Here is a 15,667-nt window from a genome sequence, read left to right on the forward strand (position 1 = left end):
CAATAAGGCCTGGCCTTCCTTGCTGCCACTGCGGTTATGAGGTGTTTGCAGGGGTCTGGTTGGCCACAGTTCTTCAGCTAAGTACCGAATCCTCGGAAACTGCATTCCCTCATCGTGTTTTTATAGGAGATTCACTAGCAGTCTGTAGGTGTGGTGCTGAGAGCTGGCAAATGAGGTGAGTGCCTCGCCCTCTCTGCAGGCTCAGGACAGAAGGTGCTGGATGCTCGCCGAACCAAAGCTCAGATTTCACCAGCTTTGACTAGGTGAAAACCATCTTCTTAGGTCAAAATTGTCAGCTATACCAGTTTCACACAACTCAACCAAGTGACCCTTGTGTAATGGTGGGTGAGGATGAGCACAATTCACTATGACAGAGAAAGTGTGAGGAAAACATAAAGGGGACTTCACTTGCTAAGGAGAGCAGCTGTCCAAGAGCTTCTGTTCTTTTGGAAGAACTTTTAAAGTCATAGGTTGACCAGAAAATGGCACATGTTGAGTTTCCTGCCTACCTTGTTACCAGAAATGACCGGGTTCTTGTCTATCTGTCTCTTGCAGTGCTTTTCTAGCTGGGTATCACAACCCCTTTGGGGGTCAAATGACCCTTTCACAGCAGTTGCTTAAGACCATAAGAAAGCACAGATATTTGCATTACAATTCATAACCAGCAAAATTAAACTTATGAACAGAAATAAGTTTATGGTTGAGGGTCACCATAACATGAGGAACCTTATTAAAGGGTCACAGCATTCAGGTTTAAACCACTGGTCTTTTGGGCCTAAGTGTAAATACAAGCCACGACCTGTCCTTTCAACTCAGTAATGACACCTGCCACCCTGATCGGGAATGCAAGCCATGCCAGGTAGCCAGTGTTTGCTAATGTGTGGGCTCCTTATCTCTTCCACGCTTACTTCACCCTTCCAAACCCCACCACCACCAGTTAGGAGAGAAAGCCGATAGAGAGGAAAGGAGATGTCACTATTGTTAGACTACTTCCTACTGATTAGGGCCATCAAGCTTTCTGGGACAGTTCGATCAGGATGTTCAGTTTCTTCTTGTCTTCTTGTGCACGACTTGACAACCCGAAACAAACTGCAACAACAACCAGCAGCAGGAGCAGCAGGAGCAGCAGCAGCTCCCAGCCCCTCTGGGGCTCTCACATTTATATACCCCTCAAGAGTCCCCAGAATTCCAAATGTCATACATTCCAGAAACTAGAGGCAGCTGGCAAAATCACGCCCCTGCTAGAGCGCGAGGCAAATCATAGTCAACTGCTGTGGACAATCTGGAGCAGCCCCATATCCCACACCTGGGGCTACAACAAAAACACTCACACAACATTCCTGTGTTTTTAAAGAAACCAAAAGTTCTCACTACAAGGCCATCTTCTGCTGCTCATGCACAGCTGGCTCTCAAGCACAGGACAAGGGCCACTTTGGCTCTCCCTGAGGGGATGTCCATGCTCTTGCAGTTGGTACTTAACTTATAAACAGACCCTGGGAATGCAGAGATGACACAGTGGATAACAGTGCTCGCTGCTCTTCCAGAGAACCTGAATTCTGTCCATAGTGCCCATGCCCTGTGCTGCAGCTCCAAGGATCTGATGTCCTCGGTGGACACCTGCACACACCAGCACACAAATGCTCACAGGTGCACATAACCAAAAATTAATCTTAAAAACCAAACATGGAGCTGGAGAGAGGATTACTCAGTTAAGACCCTGACTGCTCTCAGAGAACCCAGTTTCCGTTTCCGCCACTACATGGTGGCTCACAGCCACCTGTAACTCAAGTCCTAATGGGTCCGATGCCCGCTTGCAGCCTCTGTAGGCACTGCATTCGTGTGGTGCACAGACATGCAAAGCATTCGTACACACAAACTGCTGGTTTTGCGTAGAAACAACTTCATCTCTTCTGTGAGAAAGTCAAGGTGCTAGAGTCACGCCTCAGAATGATCTGGAAGTGTTGCAGTTGTTTTTCCTCCCAGCCCCAAGCTCCCAGAATCATAACTCATGAGACTCAGAATACATATATGTACACATACCCAGGCCATAGAGCTAGGCTCTTCTCTGACTAGCTCATAACTTAAAATAAACCATTTATGCGGATCTACATTCTGCCATGTGGCTGGTTAGCTCTGGAGAGAGCTAGGGGAGCCTGGACGACAGTCCTGCACCCTGTAGTGAGCAGCTGGGTGCTCAGTCCAGCAGGGGAAACATTCCTAAGCTGTCTTCCCGCTGTGGGTGGGTGATGGGATGGTGCCGTGGGCAGCGGGGACTGACCGGCTCCTGTGTGTGCTGTGCTTCTGCTGTGGCCTCAGAAAACACTACTTTTATGAACGGTAACAGCTGCAGGCAGGCCCTCAGCAAGAACTCCAGAGGAGAACCCAGTTAGCAGCCCCTGAAGCCATTCCAGTGGGACCGTGTGTGGCGACGTCTCCACAGTGATATTAAGACCAGCCAGTGACAGGGTGTGAGGGACAGAGCCAAGGTGCATGTGTATGTCTTAGTTTTCAACAAAGGTAGTAATAATAATAAATGAAACAGAAAAAAACGCCTATTGAAGAGGGTATAAAGATGGCTCAGTAGTTGAGCCCTGGCAACTCTTCTAGAGGAAGTGAGTTCAATCCCAAAAACCTACATGGTGGCTCACAACCGTCTGGAGCTCTAGTTCCAGCGGATCCAAGGCCATGTGGCCTCTGTGGGCACCAGGAACAAATGTCTACCTACACATTCACGCAGGCAAAACTCTCACACACCAAAAACAATTTTAATTCCAAAACGTCTGGGAGGGGAACACCTGATAATGTCTCAAAATAACGCACGTTTTCAAGGTGGTTTTACTACTGCTGGCTTCCACGGGCATTCATTTCAAACTCTTTTCCTAGCTTCAACAGTTCTGCAGTCCAGGAGAAAAAACTTGACCTTAGCTCTTTGCAGTTAGCTCCTTTTCTTCTCCTAAGTCGGAGTTCTCGGAATAGGTAACTCTGGGAATGCAGAGGCTCAACGCTCCCAAGATTGAACACAAAGCGTAAGAGCGTGCATATTATTTCCAGGGCGGGGCCCAGCTTTCAGCGAGCGTTCAAAACGGTGTGATCGCGAGCTGAACCCCCGCCTCCTCGGCCAGCACGGGGCGGGGGGCTCTCGCGCACTGTTCCCATCCTGGGCGCTGACACTTGTGTCGGCCGCACCCCCGCGGCCTGTTCACCTACGGACACGCCCCGCAGACGCCGAGCCACGGGGACCCCCGCGCGACGCCCGCGAGTCTCACGGCCCCAGGCCGGCCGGCCTGACGGCGGCGGGGCGGGACTTCCGGGCGCGCCTGCGCACGCCCCGCAGAGACGCCGCCGTGGGGGCGGGGCCGAGGGCGCTTCCGGTTCCCCTGGGGTGGGGGCCCTAGGGCGACTTCCGGTTGGGAGCTCCGTGTGGGGTTCCGGTCCCCGCGTGGCGAGCGGCCAGGCCTTCGAGCTTAGTCGACCGGGAGGCCCAGGTTGGACGACCGCTTCCGTCCTCCTTTACGCTGGAGTATTTCTCGGCGGCTGTGTCGAACGTTGCCACAGTGTTGGGTTTGGTGGCTGAGCGCGCTGGCGTCTCTCTCCGGCCTCGGATTCTGACACTTTGACCGGCGGCCTCTTAATTGTGTAGGTAGCAACTGTGACTTTTTCCCGGAGTGCGGCCCCTCGCTGGGTGCCGCCCTGAGGGCTCGGATTTCAAGGTGGCAGCTTATGTTTCTCCGACTTCCTGGTGGACAGTTTTTAATAGTTTTTATTTTTTATATTAACCACAGGTTATTTACTTTGTATCCCGGTAGACAGTTTTTTTTTTAATTACAATGTTCTGGGCTGGAGAGATGGCTCGGAGTTTACGAACGCTGTCTGCCCTTGGAAAGGTCCTGAGTTCAATTCCCAGCAACCACATGGTGGCTCACAACCATCCATAATGGGATCTGGTGCCCCCTTCTGGCGTTCAGGCACACATGCAGGCAGAACACTTGTATTGTAATAAATAAATCTTTTTTTAAAAAATTACAATGTTCATTTCCTCATCTGCGAATCGTTTTTTTATTTTTTTAATTAGAAATGACTAAATATTTTCAGTATCGGTCTTGGAGGTGCCCTTCTACCTTCTCTCTACTGTTTAAAATACTAAGTTTTCCAGGGGTGAGCTCCTAAGTGCAGTAAATGAACATGAGTCAAAGCACCGTTCTGATAAAGTTCTGGGAAATGCAGAGACAGAGCAGGTGATGCAGAAGCAGCAACAGCCTAAGCGAGGTCCGTGGGGTGTTCGGGTCACCCTCGTCTGGGCCTTGACACAGAGGCAGCAGCCTGCAGCCTGGTCCAGCAACTTTAATAACAGATGGAGTCCCCTCGGCACAACCCCATGAGCCCCCAGAGCAAAAGCTTCCAGATCAGGCTGGGCCTCCCCGCCTACAAGGGCAGCACACACTAATCCTTCAATCAGACGTGTTCTCCACAACCTGTCCTTCAGGCACGGGCACAGTCCCCACTCAGCTGATCCCTGAAGATGTGAACTCAGACAGTCACACCGTATTCCCGACATCTGGCCCGGTAGTTGCCCATGGAGCAAGAAGGCATTTTGCCAGCCCAGCCCAGAATCCCATGCTCGCTCAGCTTGCTGGCAGGCGTGGAAGACCTCCCAGTGCGAGCTCACAACGGTACCGGTAAGGCAGACGAACCTGGATCTCACAGAGTGCCAGAGATCTCCACAAGGACAGTGTTTTGGAAGCAAGACATTTCCTTTCTCTTAAGACTGTAAACAACTCTTGGACATTTTGTAGCCTGAAAGACAACTTTCCACGGGACGGGTAAGAACTGTGGCTGTCTATGGCTTAAAGCAAGCATGCAGGTGGAGCCTGAGAGATGACACTAGGGGACTGTGGCTTGTTATGGCTGCTTATCCTCACCCTCTCTTCCGCCTTGGTGTGACTCGTGTGTACTGGGAGGCCCCTAGTATTGAAGCAAGCAAGCATGTGCCCCCCACTCTGCTCTGCCAACAGTAAAACCTGTTTATTGCTACAAACAAACGGCTGGCACTTTTTGCTGTTTTCTTTATGAAAGAATTAAAAGTCTAAAGTCAGAGAACAAGAGATCAATGTTACTGAAAGTCACTCTCTATATAATTACACAGCAGAAAACCTCCTCCCAGAAACCGCCCTTTGGCCTCCGCTGTGGCTACATCTCTGTCCCTAGTAACTTTTTAAACTCACGGTATGATCTTCCACTTAGGAGACACAGAATGTGCTGGGTGTTGTGACGCTGTTCTTGCCTGTCCCACCCCAAGCTGCAGACTCTTGGGAGAGCGCCCACATCATGCCATTCTGTCTCACTATAGTTGTGGACATTGCTCTCCAGGTGTTAGAGCATCCTAGCTGAGCTGAAGAGACTCTGAGAATGAGCAGAGAGCATTTTTAGCTCACTCTCAGGGTCATTATCTTTTATTAACTTACTGTTTCTCATAAACAATACTCCATTGTAGAGTTACAGGACACTATATGACTGAGTATTACTAAATCACACTTTTCTGGTCGCTGTGTGGATGTGTGGGATTTGATGAGACCCGCATTCTCAGAAACAAAATGCAGGAGTCATATGTTGGGAAAAGTATGGACAATTTCAGTGTGGACTAGGTATTAGATAATATGAAAGTTTGTGTTAATTGTATTAGCAGTTTAAACAGCAGTGTGTGTGTGTGTGTGTGTTTGTGTGTGTGTGTTGCAAGACAGGGTTTCTCTCGATAGCCCTGGCTGGCCTGGAACTCACTCTGTAGACCAGGCTGGCCTTCAAACTCAGAGATCTGCCTGCCTCTGCCTTCTGAGTGCTGGGACTAAAGGCCTGTGCCACCATACCCAGCCTTCTATATTTTTTAACCCCAACTGCTGGAATGTTCTCTTTTGCAGAGCACACTGAAGTGTTCAAGATGGAAGAATCATATCTGGGATTCATATTAAAGTATCTGCCAAAATTTTGAATTGATATATTAAAACATGAAATATTAGCTATTAATATATGAAGTACATATTAATAACTATTAAAGCTCTTCTAGGACTTGAAACTTTTCAGAACAAGTAAGAAGCACCACAAATAAAACACAGGCCTGGAGGGGGGGTGGCTGCAGCCCCATCTCAGGTGGAGCTCTTTGCCACAGCAGAGGATCCATCTTTGTCCCAGGCCCTCCCGCCCCAGCCCACCACTTCTGCGTTAGACTCTCATTTGCTGTCCCTGCGTTTTTTAAGTAGAAGTGGCAGCATGGCCATGAGTCCCTTTAACAGCCCAGGTGCAGAGGCCAGGCTCTGGGCAGGCGTTAGTGTCACAGTGGAGATGGGACACAGCAGCCACTGCAGCAAGGCAGGAGAATCAGAGTCCTCTGAGCCTCCTGAACCTCTCTCTAGGTATATCCAGCCTGTGAGGACCTGGGGGGGGGGGCACAAGCTCCCAAGCCCTCAGCATTTCTTCCCAGCTGTGTGTTTGTTTGTTTCAAAGCCTTTCCAGTTCTTGGTGTCACAGTGGAAGTGTCCACAAACCCCCGGAATCGAAGTGAACCCCCATCACACAACACAGACCACTTTGGAACTCCATTCACACTTTGGCAACAGTGAGCTCGGTGTCTTCCAATGAAAGGTGTTTTTATTTAGAAGTGATTATACTAACGAGCCAACCAGCTCCTTCATTCTGACAGCGGTGGCTAAGATGATTGTGCCATCCTCTCATTCTCTCCAGATGCCATTGATGTACCAAAACCAGGTTATTTAAGAGAAATACCCGTTCTGTACCTCAGCGCTCAGGAGGCTGAAGCAGGAGAATCAGTTAACCAGCAAGACATGTAGAGAGGCCCTGTCTTGAAAGAGGAGGAGAAGGAGGGAGGCAGGAAAGAAGGAAGCAAGGAAGGAAGAGAGAGGAGAGGCGAGGCGGAGACTTCCCACTGAGCCAGGGACTACTTGCATTACCTGCTGATTTTCCTCCCCTGGGATTTTTATTAGGCTATTAAGAGGTTCACTTGTGTTTTCTGGGCTTGCACTGGGTACTGGGGACACACCCTCCCCTGAACCCCACTTATACCCTAGAGTGTGTGGGCTGACGCCATCAGTTAGAGCAGGAAGATGCCTGGGACTGGTTTGCTCAGGCGTTAGAGGTGACCTCACTTCCTAGAGAAAGCTGGAGAGCAGGTGTGGACAGGAGGATCCCCGGACTGGAGTCCTCGGCTCCAGCAGGAGGTCTGAAGGCTTCTAAGCCCTGACTCCACGTGATGACGCTGTGGGGTGGGGTGATGGCCGCCCTACCTACCCACCCCTAGCTACCTTTCCTGGAGAGCACCCCACCCTAACCCATGCGGCGGTAAGGAACGGGTAAGACCGCCGCGGTTGGAGATACAGTCATTGGTCCTGCCCCGTCATAACCCGGTATTCAGGGACTCGGAGGCAGGAACAGCCCCACGCTGGACGCATCAGAGTTAAGGCAAAAGCAGCGAGACCCGAGAAAGACTCCACCCTTCACTCGCTGGCTGGACAGAGGGTCGTACAGTCTCTGTGGCCCCCGCCAGCAGTCCTGGACCCCAAGGCTGGGCTCCCTTGCAGTGAGTGTCACCAGGAAAGGTGCCCTGAATGGGTAGGATAGATGGGGCATCCCTGAAGTTGGGGCGAGGGTGCAGGCCTTGTCAAAGGGGCAGACACTTGTTCCCTGTTCCGGAGGGCGGTAGGAGATGGGGAGGACCCCGCTGGTGTCGCTATCAGGCAGGAGCAAGGACCCGTCCGGAGGCCAGTCCGCGCCCTCTGGGGTGGGCCGTGCTCGCCGGGTCTGCGGGTCGGGGTGGGTGGGGAGGCTCCAGCACCGCTCTGCAGGTCGCCGCCGGCGGTCAGTCGGCCTGGGGCGCCCTGAACTCCGGCATGCTCCAGGTGCGCGGCGGGGGTGGCGCGCCGCGCTCCACATCCTCCGAGATGGTGCGGATGTCGCTGGCGACGGGCGCGATGCGGGCGCGGGTCTTCAGGGACGACAGGCTGCCGCGGGGCCGCAGGCTCCACTGGCGCGTGAGCCTGTGGGCCTCCTCCTCCTGCTTCATCTTCTCCAGGGCCTCCTGCAGCGCCGAGCGGAAGAGCCGGGCCACCTCCTGCACCTCCGGCTCGCGCTCGGCCAGCAGCTGTCGGAACCTGCGGGGACGTGATGGCTGAGCACCCCCTGCAGCAACTCCCCGCCTTGCTCTCCGCCCGTCCGTCCTGAGCTCCCAGCTCCGTTCACCTCCACTCTGAGCCTCAACGACCCTCTCTGTGAAAGGCAACGCTTCACAAGCTGGGTGCCCCTAGGCAGGAGCCAGAGGCTGACGGCGACCGCAGCTGGCTGTGGGAGGCTTTCCCTTCCCCCCTCCTCCCGCCCCACCGGCCCTGTGACTGCCCTGAGGTGCACGCGTGACTATGTCACTGTATTTACGGAGAGATCTCCCCCAGCTCCGGGTCTCTTCGGGCTCTGCTGACGCTCTGCTGTCTCGCTGGCTCTGCCCCTTCTGAGGAAGGCCAAAGGCCAGGAAGACCGCAGGTGGCCTCCGTGGTCCTGTGTGTCTCCCTAGCTGTTTCCTCTGCCTAGATTTCTCTCTAGCGCTCAGGGTCGGCCATTTGCTCCCTGCCTTCCTCCGCCCTTGGCATCACAGCAAGGAGTCCCCGTACTGTGGGTTTGGCGGGCAGACCGGGTTCCCTTTGGCACCAGCTATGTCAGCTCCATCTTCTCTTCTGAAGTAAATAGTTTTAGGGGCCTCCATCAGATAGGATCAGAAAAACGGGAGGCCTCAGTCTAAAAGGAAGGCAGCCAGCATGAAGACTACAAAAATGAGAGGGGGAAAATAAGGGCAAAGTTCTCCTTTGGGGGGAGTTTTAGAGAAAGAGGCACACTGGTCAAGTGTTGGAGGACATTGGAGGAGTCAAGGTCAAAGTGTAGATTTGTCCTTTACAAAGGGAAATGCCGGTAAGAAACTTGTGTTCTTCTGGAGTCGTCCCTGGTTTTGGAGTGATTTTGCCAGTTCTATGAGGACAGAGCCAGGTGGCCACAACCTCAGGAAGGTGCTTCAGGTTCTACACGGTGTTGTACCGGAGCCTTACGCACTTGGTGCCCTGGGCTCTCACACACACGTGCTGAGCCATACCTGTCCCTCTTCCCCACACACTCAGACCTGTGTCAAAGTTGATGGAAACAGAATAGTTAAGACAGGCTGGGGCTGGAGAGATGGCTCAGCGGTTACGAACGCTGTCTGCCCTTGGAAAGGTCCTGAGTTCAGTTGCCAGCAACCACATGGTGGCTCACAACCATCTATACTGGGATCGGATGCCCTCTTCTGGTGTGTAGGTGTACATTCAGAAAGAACACTCATCTACATAAAATAAATAAATAAACCTTTTTAAAAAGATTATTTATTTAAAAAAAAAAAAGAAGAAGAAAAGAAAAATTAGGATACCAGTTTTCTAAAGATTTCCTGGGAAAGGTCCCAAAGAAAGAATACTGAGGCTGAAGCAGCAAGATTGCTGTGAATTTGGGACCAGCCTAGACTAGCCTGGGCTGGAAGAGAAAGAAGAGGAGGAAGAAATGCAGCAGGAGAAGTAGGGGACATTGAAGATAAACAGGACAAAGGAGCTGTTCTTGACACGCAGGTTCATGACCACCCAGCAGAACACAGAACTTAAGAGGCTTGAGCCCCACCCACCACAGCCCGAGCCCCACCCGCCACAGCCTGAGGGCCTCCAGGATTTGCCTGCGGGACCCAGAAGCAGCTTCCCCGGGTCTAACATGCCCTTTTCCGCTCCTTTTCCTACCTTACCCCCTCGAATACGTATCTGGGCCACCCGTGCCCTCTGGCTCTGCTCCTCGCAGCCCTCGGTTCCTGCGCCTGTGAACTTCTCTGGAGCCGCAGGGTCCCCAGCCCCAGGCCTGGCTCACCTGAGGATGGCAGGCCCGCAGTAGGACGGGTGGATCCTGGCACACACGCCCTCCAGCTGCAGCCGCTCTGCGGGGCTCAGGTCATAGGAGGGCCTGGGCGTGCTGGCCAGCCAGCTGTAGTCCACGCCCGTGCAGACCTTCTTGACCGCGCTGCGGCGCTCCCTCTGCTGCCTCTCCACCTCCCTCAGCTGCCCAGCCAGCTCCATCATGAGGGTCTCCAGCACCATCTCGGCAGGGCTCCGGGCTGACAGCCGCGGCGGGGCGTCATTCCACCGGAGCCGAGGGATGAGGGACATGGTCCTGCGGAGACAGCGAAGAAGCAGGTCTTCCCTGGGCCCCTTGTCAGCTAGGGAAGAGCCCAGCAGACCAAGGAGAGAGGAGAGTTAAGCCCCAGCTGAAAACATCTGCACCCCACACCCCACACCTGTGCGGGGTCGCCTCTTTGAGCAAAATTCTTTAATTATGGAAAACGAAGTAGAGAAGCCGTTTGAGCAGCAGTTGTGAATAAGCTTGGCTCGCTATGAACATTGCGTAGATATGATGCATGCAGCCACGGCGATAAGAAACCCGAAAGCACTGCAGCGGCCGAACCCGGAGAAACTACCCCAGATCTCACTAACCCTGAACAAAGCAGGAAACGGGACATGGGACCTGCTGAGCACAATATCCCTGTCATCTATGGGGGAGAAGCGCACACAACACAAACACACAGAGCAAACAACACACAACATATACACACATACAACACACAGAGCAAACAACACACAACATACATACAAACACACAGCAAACAACATACACATACATACAACACAGAGAGCAAACACATACAACACACAGAGCAAACAACACACAACATACATACACAAACAACACACAACATATATACACCTTCAACACACAGAACACACATGTATACACACAGGCACCCTTAGATACTTAGACCCTGTGCCAATCCAACAAGGAAACGCTGTCTCAGGCTCCCCTCAAGGATGGCACACTTAGAAATGTGTGGGTTGGCATTTCCCTGACAAGCCTCCACTCACCACCAAGTGCAGTGCAGAGATACTGACACGGAAGCACTCGGGACCCTGCTCTCCGAGGGACGCCGTGACTGGTGAGGAGCATGCTCAGTTATCTACGGGGGGGGGGGGGGGGGAGAGGGGGGGCGGGGTCAGAGGGGGGGGGGGGGGGGGGGGAGCGGGAGAGGGGGGGCAGGTTCAGAGGAGCTGTGGGTGGGCAGGGAGAGAGTAAGGGCAGACGTCAGACCAGACGCAGGGCTGATAAAGATGGGGCCTGTGTGAAGACCCAGCCGTGGTCCAAGTGTTCAGAGGGCTGCCTGAGCAGGACATCAGGTAAAACAACTCCAGACCAATCAGGTCAATGTGAAACCAGAAACTCCGCAGCTGTTAGAGAAAAAAAACACCACAGGCACAAGCACAGCTGTAGCGGGAATTCCGGGGAATTCGGTGTCTTTAAAAGCCCAGTTATGCTATGTGACTATGGTCTTATTTTAATCCCAGGTGTGGGATACGGGGCTGCTTCAGATTGTCCACAGCAGCTGACGTCAATGTATCTCGTGCTCTGGCCGGGGCGTGGTTTGTGCCAGCTGCACATAGTTTAATTCTGGGCACTCCTGAGAGGGCGTAAAGGGGAGATTTGCAAGCGAGTTAGGGGCGGTGGCTGCTCCCTCTGCTGCTGCCCCTGCCGCTGCTGGCTTGTCCTGCTGCTGCGTTTGCTATTGCTGATTTGCTGGTTTGACCACTGGATATCCTGACAACAAAGACTGAACTTGCCCCAAGGAACAACACCCTCAGCAGGAAGTCACCTGCAGAGGCCTATGGGGGGGGGGGGAGGCTTTCCCCTCCAACGCTCTGTCTCTCCAACTTAGTGTTGGGAGGTTAGTAGGGGTTAGGATGGATAAGAAAGGGAGGTAGAATTATAAGAACCAAAAAAAAAAAAAAATACAGATAAAAACCAAGTACACTAACACATAGCAAGCCTTTGTCACGAGGACTCTAGTTAATCAGGAAATAAGGCCAACAACCAAAAAATGGAACCTGATGAAATTTCAAAAGCTTCTTTGGAGGAGGGGTCTGCAGAGTAGGAGAAAACCTTTGACTTGATGGCTACACATGTGACACAATTAATATCTAGAATACACAAAGAATTTTAAAAAACTAAACAAGAAATTAAATAACGGTCAATAAGAGGGCTGATAAAATGGACAGTTTTCAAAAGATGACATGCAATGGCACACAATGACACACAATGACACACAACGACACACAATGACACACAATGACACACAACGACACACAATGACACACAATGACACACAATGACATGCAGTGACATACAATGACCAATGAACACACACCAGCCAGAGCTGGTCCCAGGAGTGACCACCGGCACTATTCTCCTGGAGACCCAAGCTGCCCTGTAGCAGCAGATTTTTTTTTCAGGGACTAAGGCTGGGTGGGCCCCTGAGTTCTGGGAACCTAAACCTCTGTGGCCCAGCTTGAGGCTCTCACTGGAAAGGAGAAAGTGGTCTCAACTTTGCTCGCCCTGCCTCTGTACCCCACAGGGGCCTGATGCAACAGCGGCTATTTCCATCCCTGGGGCCAGCTGCTCTGCCCAGCAGGTTCGAGGAGCAAGCTGGATTAAGTTCTTAGGGTGACAGGATGGAGAGGGAGGGTGGAGGGAGGGCCACTCTGCAGGTAGTCCAGCCAGGGTGGACCCCAGACCAGCAGGCTGTGTGTGGCCTGCTCCCCTCTCCTCACCGCCCCCTCTGGGGGTGCTGCTCCCCTTGGAAGCAGAGCTCCCGGCAGCTTCCGGGCTCTCCTCATACTCTAGCTCGTCACTGGAGCCTGTGACAGGCCCTGGTGACCTCAGAGCCTGCCGTAGAGGCCTGCTCCCCACTCAGCCTCACTAACAGCCTCAGACACAAGCCTGGGCTTGAGAACTGAGTTGAGCTGGGGTTAGGGAGAGTACTGCGCTTCCAGGGCGTAAAGTGGCACTAGTGTCTGGGAGAATGTCAGGGGGCCACACTGGAGTTTGTGGGTGTGGGCAGGCTTACACTCCAACCACTCAGACAAGCAACATACATGTGTGTTTACACGCACACAAACCTGTAAGTCCAGCGTTTGCAAAACCAATTGCTCTATCTGAGGTCTTTTGGTGTTGAATTCGGTGTTTTTTCCAGCTTCCCTGCATGGCGGGCGGCAGGTGCGCTTCCACCAGCAGGCACAGGCAGTGTGCTGGGCCGGCTGAGCCGCAGCAGGCCTGGGGCCTGGGCCAAGCCTTCCACTACACTAAGCGCGAGGCTTCCTTGAGAAGTGTGTGCTCAAGAATAGGTTTGGTGGAGGACGTGATCCAGCACCCTAGATTCTGAGCGGGGGTCTCTGGAGAAAGCCACTGGGATGCCTCCGCAGGAGGCAGCCTGCGTGGAGGCGCCTGTCTTCAGTGTGTGGCCATCCGAGGGGACATCCGGGAGCCCCTCGCTGAAAGCTCACTGTCCATCCGCCCTGATAGCCAGGCCTATGTTTACAGGGTGGGCACACTGTGGCACACTCCCCAGATGTCTGGGACACACAAAGCCGTGTCTGCCGGGTCGGTCATCCCAGAATGCCCAGCGCTCTGGACTGAGTGCTGCCTCGTGCCTGCCAGATGGCAATCTGCTCCTGCCTGTGGTGACGCAGCCAGGAAGGGAGAGAATGAAAGCCAGCCAGGATGAGGCACGGAGGGTCCCAAGACAGAAAGGACCCCAGTGCTGTGGTCTGGGGGGGAGCTGGGGGTGGCTGTCTCCCGTGTCTGGGCAGGATGGATGCAGCCCGCTGCTGGTGGTTCCTTCCCTCTTCCTCCCCAGATCTCTTCTGAGGAGAACGACCTCAGACATGCTGAGGCCAGGGAGAGAATGCCAGCTGTCCCTGACTCATCTAGCCTATGTCCAGATCACTGGAGCCTCAGTTTCCCCATCTGTAATGGGTCAGTGAGGGTGCTGTTTCAACTTCCTGTACAATCAGAGAAGCCTGGCCAAAAGCTTTATATATCATAAGGCTGGTCCCCTGTGGCTGTCACTGGCCCTCCCTGGGGTCCTGGGAGAATGGAGTAATGAACTTGGAAAATTTTGCTACCACCTTTAACTTAAAATGTAGCATTTCCAGTCTGGAGAGATAGCTGTGCAGCTAAGAGCGCTTGCTGATCTGGCAGAGGACCAGCACCCACAAAGCGGCTCACGATTCTGGGGTATCTGATGCCCCCTTCTGATATCCACAGGCCCCAACCACACACAGTGCAGGCAAAGCACGCAAGCACATGAATAAATCTGCAATATTTTAGCGTGGCATTTCCTCCAGGTATAATCGCCACCACATGGCCCGGGCATACCCGTACGTAGCTCCTGTTACTTTCCCTCCAGCCAAGGAGGAGGTAACTAGAGCCCAGTCTTCACAGTCGCTATTTATGGGATGGTGTGTGTTCACCGATACTCTGAAAGGAAAGCTTATCAACCACCACTTCCTGCCCCCAGCTTGGCGCAAGCTGGACCCCAACCTGAATCCCGTCCTTCTGAGGCCCTGCCATCTGGTGGCTGTGCAGGCGGAGTGAGCCCCTTTCCTTCCAGAGAAACTGCAGGTGCCTCGGGGCTGGTGCACGCAAAAGCCCCCATTTCCACCGTTGCCGCTAGGCGTCGCTCTCCTCCCGCCTTCCCCCTTCATTACCCCGTCACCTCTGCGCGCAAGCTGAGCCTCTCCTCTGGCCTATTTCTGGACATCCCTGAGGACAGTGACTTCTCACCATAGAAACGCCCCAAGCCTACCCTGACTCCCCAAGGCAAGAGGACGCAGGCTCCAGGCAGTTAGACCACTGCGCACCATTGGCGCACAGCGAAGGGGTCCTTGGTGAAGGACCCTGATTTAGTGGTCCAGAGGAGCCAACCAAGCAGCTCTCTCCTTGTACAGCCGGGCTCCCGCAGCGTCTGCAGGCCAGGGAGGGCTCTGTTCCGGGGGACCCTCGGGCCCCAGAGCACAGGTTCCCTGGTGGAGCAGGTGGAGCTGCGGCCAGACCTGGGTCCTGGCAGAGGCCCAGAGAGCATATGTAAGGGCTCCTCTCTCTGACTAATTCTCTTCCTGGCTCTGTTTTCTCAGGTCCAAGGTCAACCTCACAAGCTGCAGTTGACCTTGTTCCTTCTGCATTAAAAAAATAATCACCTACAGTCCACCAGGCCAGGTGTAAACTGGCCTGGCCTGTGGGTCTTTCGCTTACCTGACAAAGACCTGCTCATCCCTCAAAACAATCACTAAGAGTTAACTGCTTCCTGTAGCCTGACCCGTATTATACCCCATGGAGATAGCATGGATCTCAGCAGCCATGGGACCCAGCATGCCAACGTCTGAGATGGTGGGTAAATGGACACATGGGCATCTGGACATGTGAGTTGTTGGATGGACGGGTAGATGAGTGAGAATGAGTGAGTGAATAGGGGAGGGAGGAAGGGAGGAGGGAAGAGAGGAAGGGAAGAAGGGAAAGCCTGGGTGGATGAATCCGTGAGTATGTGGGTAAATGAATGGGTGGGCGATGGATGAATGCATGCATGTGTGGATAGATGGAAGGGTGGCAGATGGGTAGATGGATGGGTGGGTATATGGATACTTAGATGCATGTGTGGATAGATGGGTCCCTGGATGCATGGATGGATGGAGGATGGGTAGATGGATGGGTGGGTGGATGGAGGATGGGT

At 53.3% G+C, this 15,667-nt stretch overlaps 1 protein-coding gene across 1 annotated transcript in view; it reads right to left on the reverse strand.

The window, feature by feature from the left end:
- Window positions 1–6,621: 6,621 nt before the first annotated feature.
- The window catches only part of Rd3 (RD3 regulator of GUCY2D), a 10,023-nt gene continuing 977 nt past the window's right edge, over window positions 6,622–15,667 (reverse strand). The window contains exons 2-3 of the mRNA XM_055609217.1: window positions 9,928–10,227; window positions 6,622–8,156 (exon numbers count right to left, since the gene is read on the reverse strand). Of these exons, the coding sequence (XP_055465192.1) occupies window positions 7,865–8,156; window positions 9,928–10,223 (588 nt within the window). The 5' untranslated portion in view covers window positions 10,224–10,227 and the 3' untranslated portion in view covers window positions 6,622–7,864. The remainder of the gene's footprint in view (window positions 8,157–9,927; window positions 10,228–15,667) is intronic.

This window comes from Psammomys obesus, unplaced genomic scaffold, assembly GCF_907164565.1.
Source record: "Psammomys obesus unplaced genomic scaffold, mPsaObe1.curated_primary_1811, whole genome shotgun sequence".
Lineage (NCBI taxonomy): Eukaryota > Metazoa > Chordata > Mammalia > Rodentia > Muridae > Psammomys > Psammomys obesus.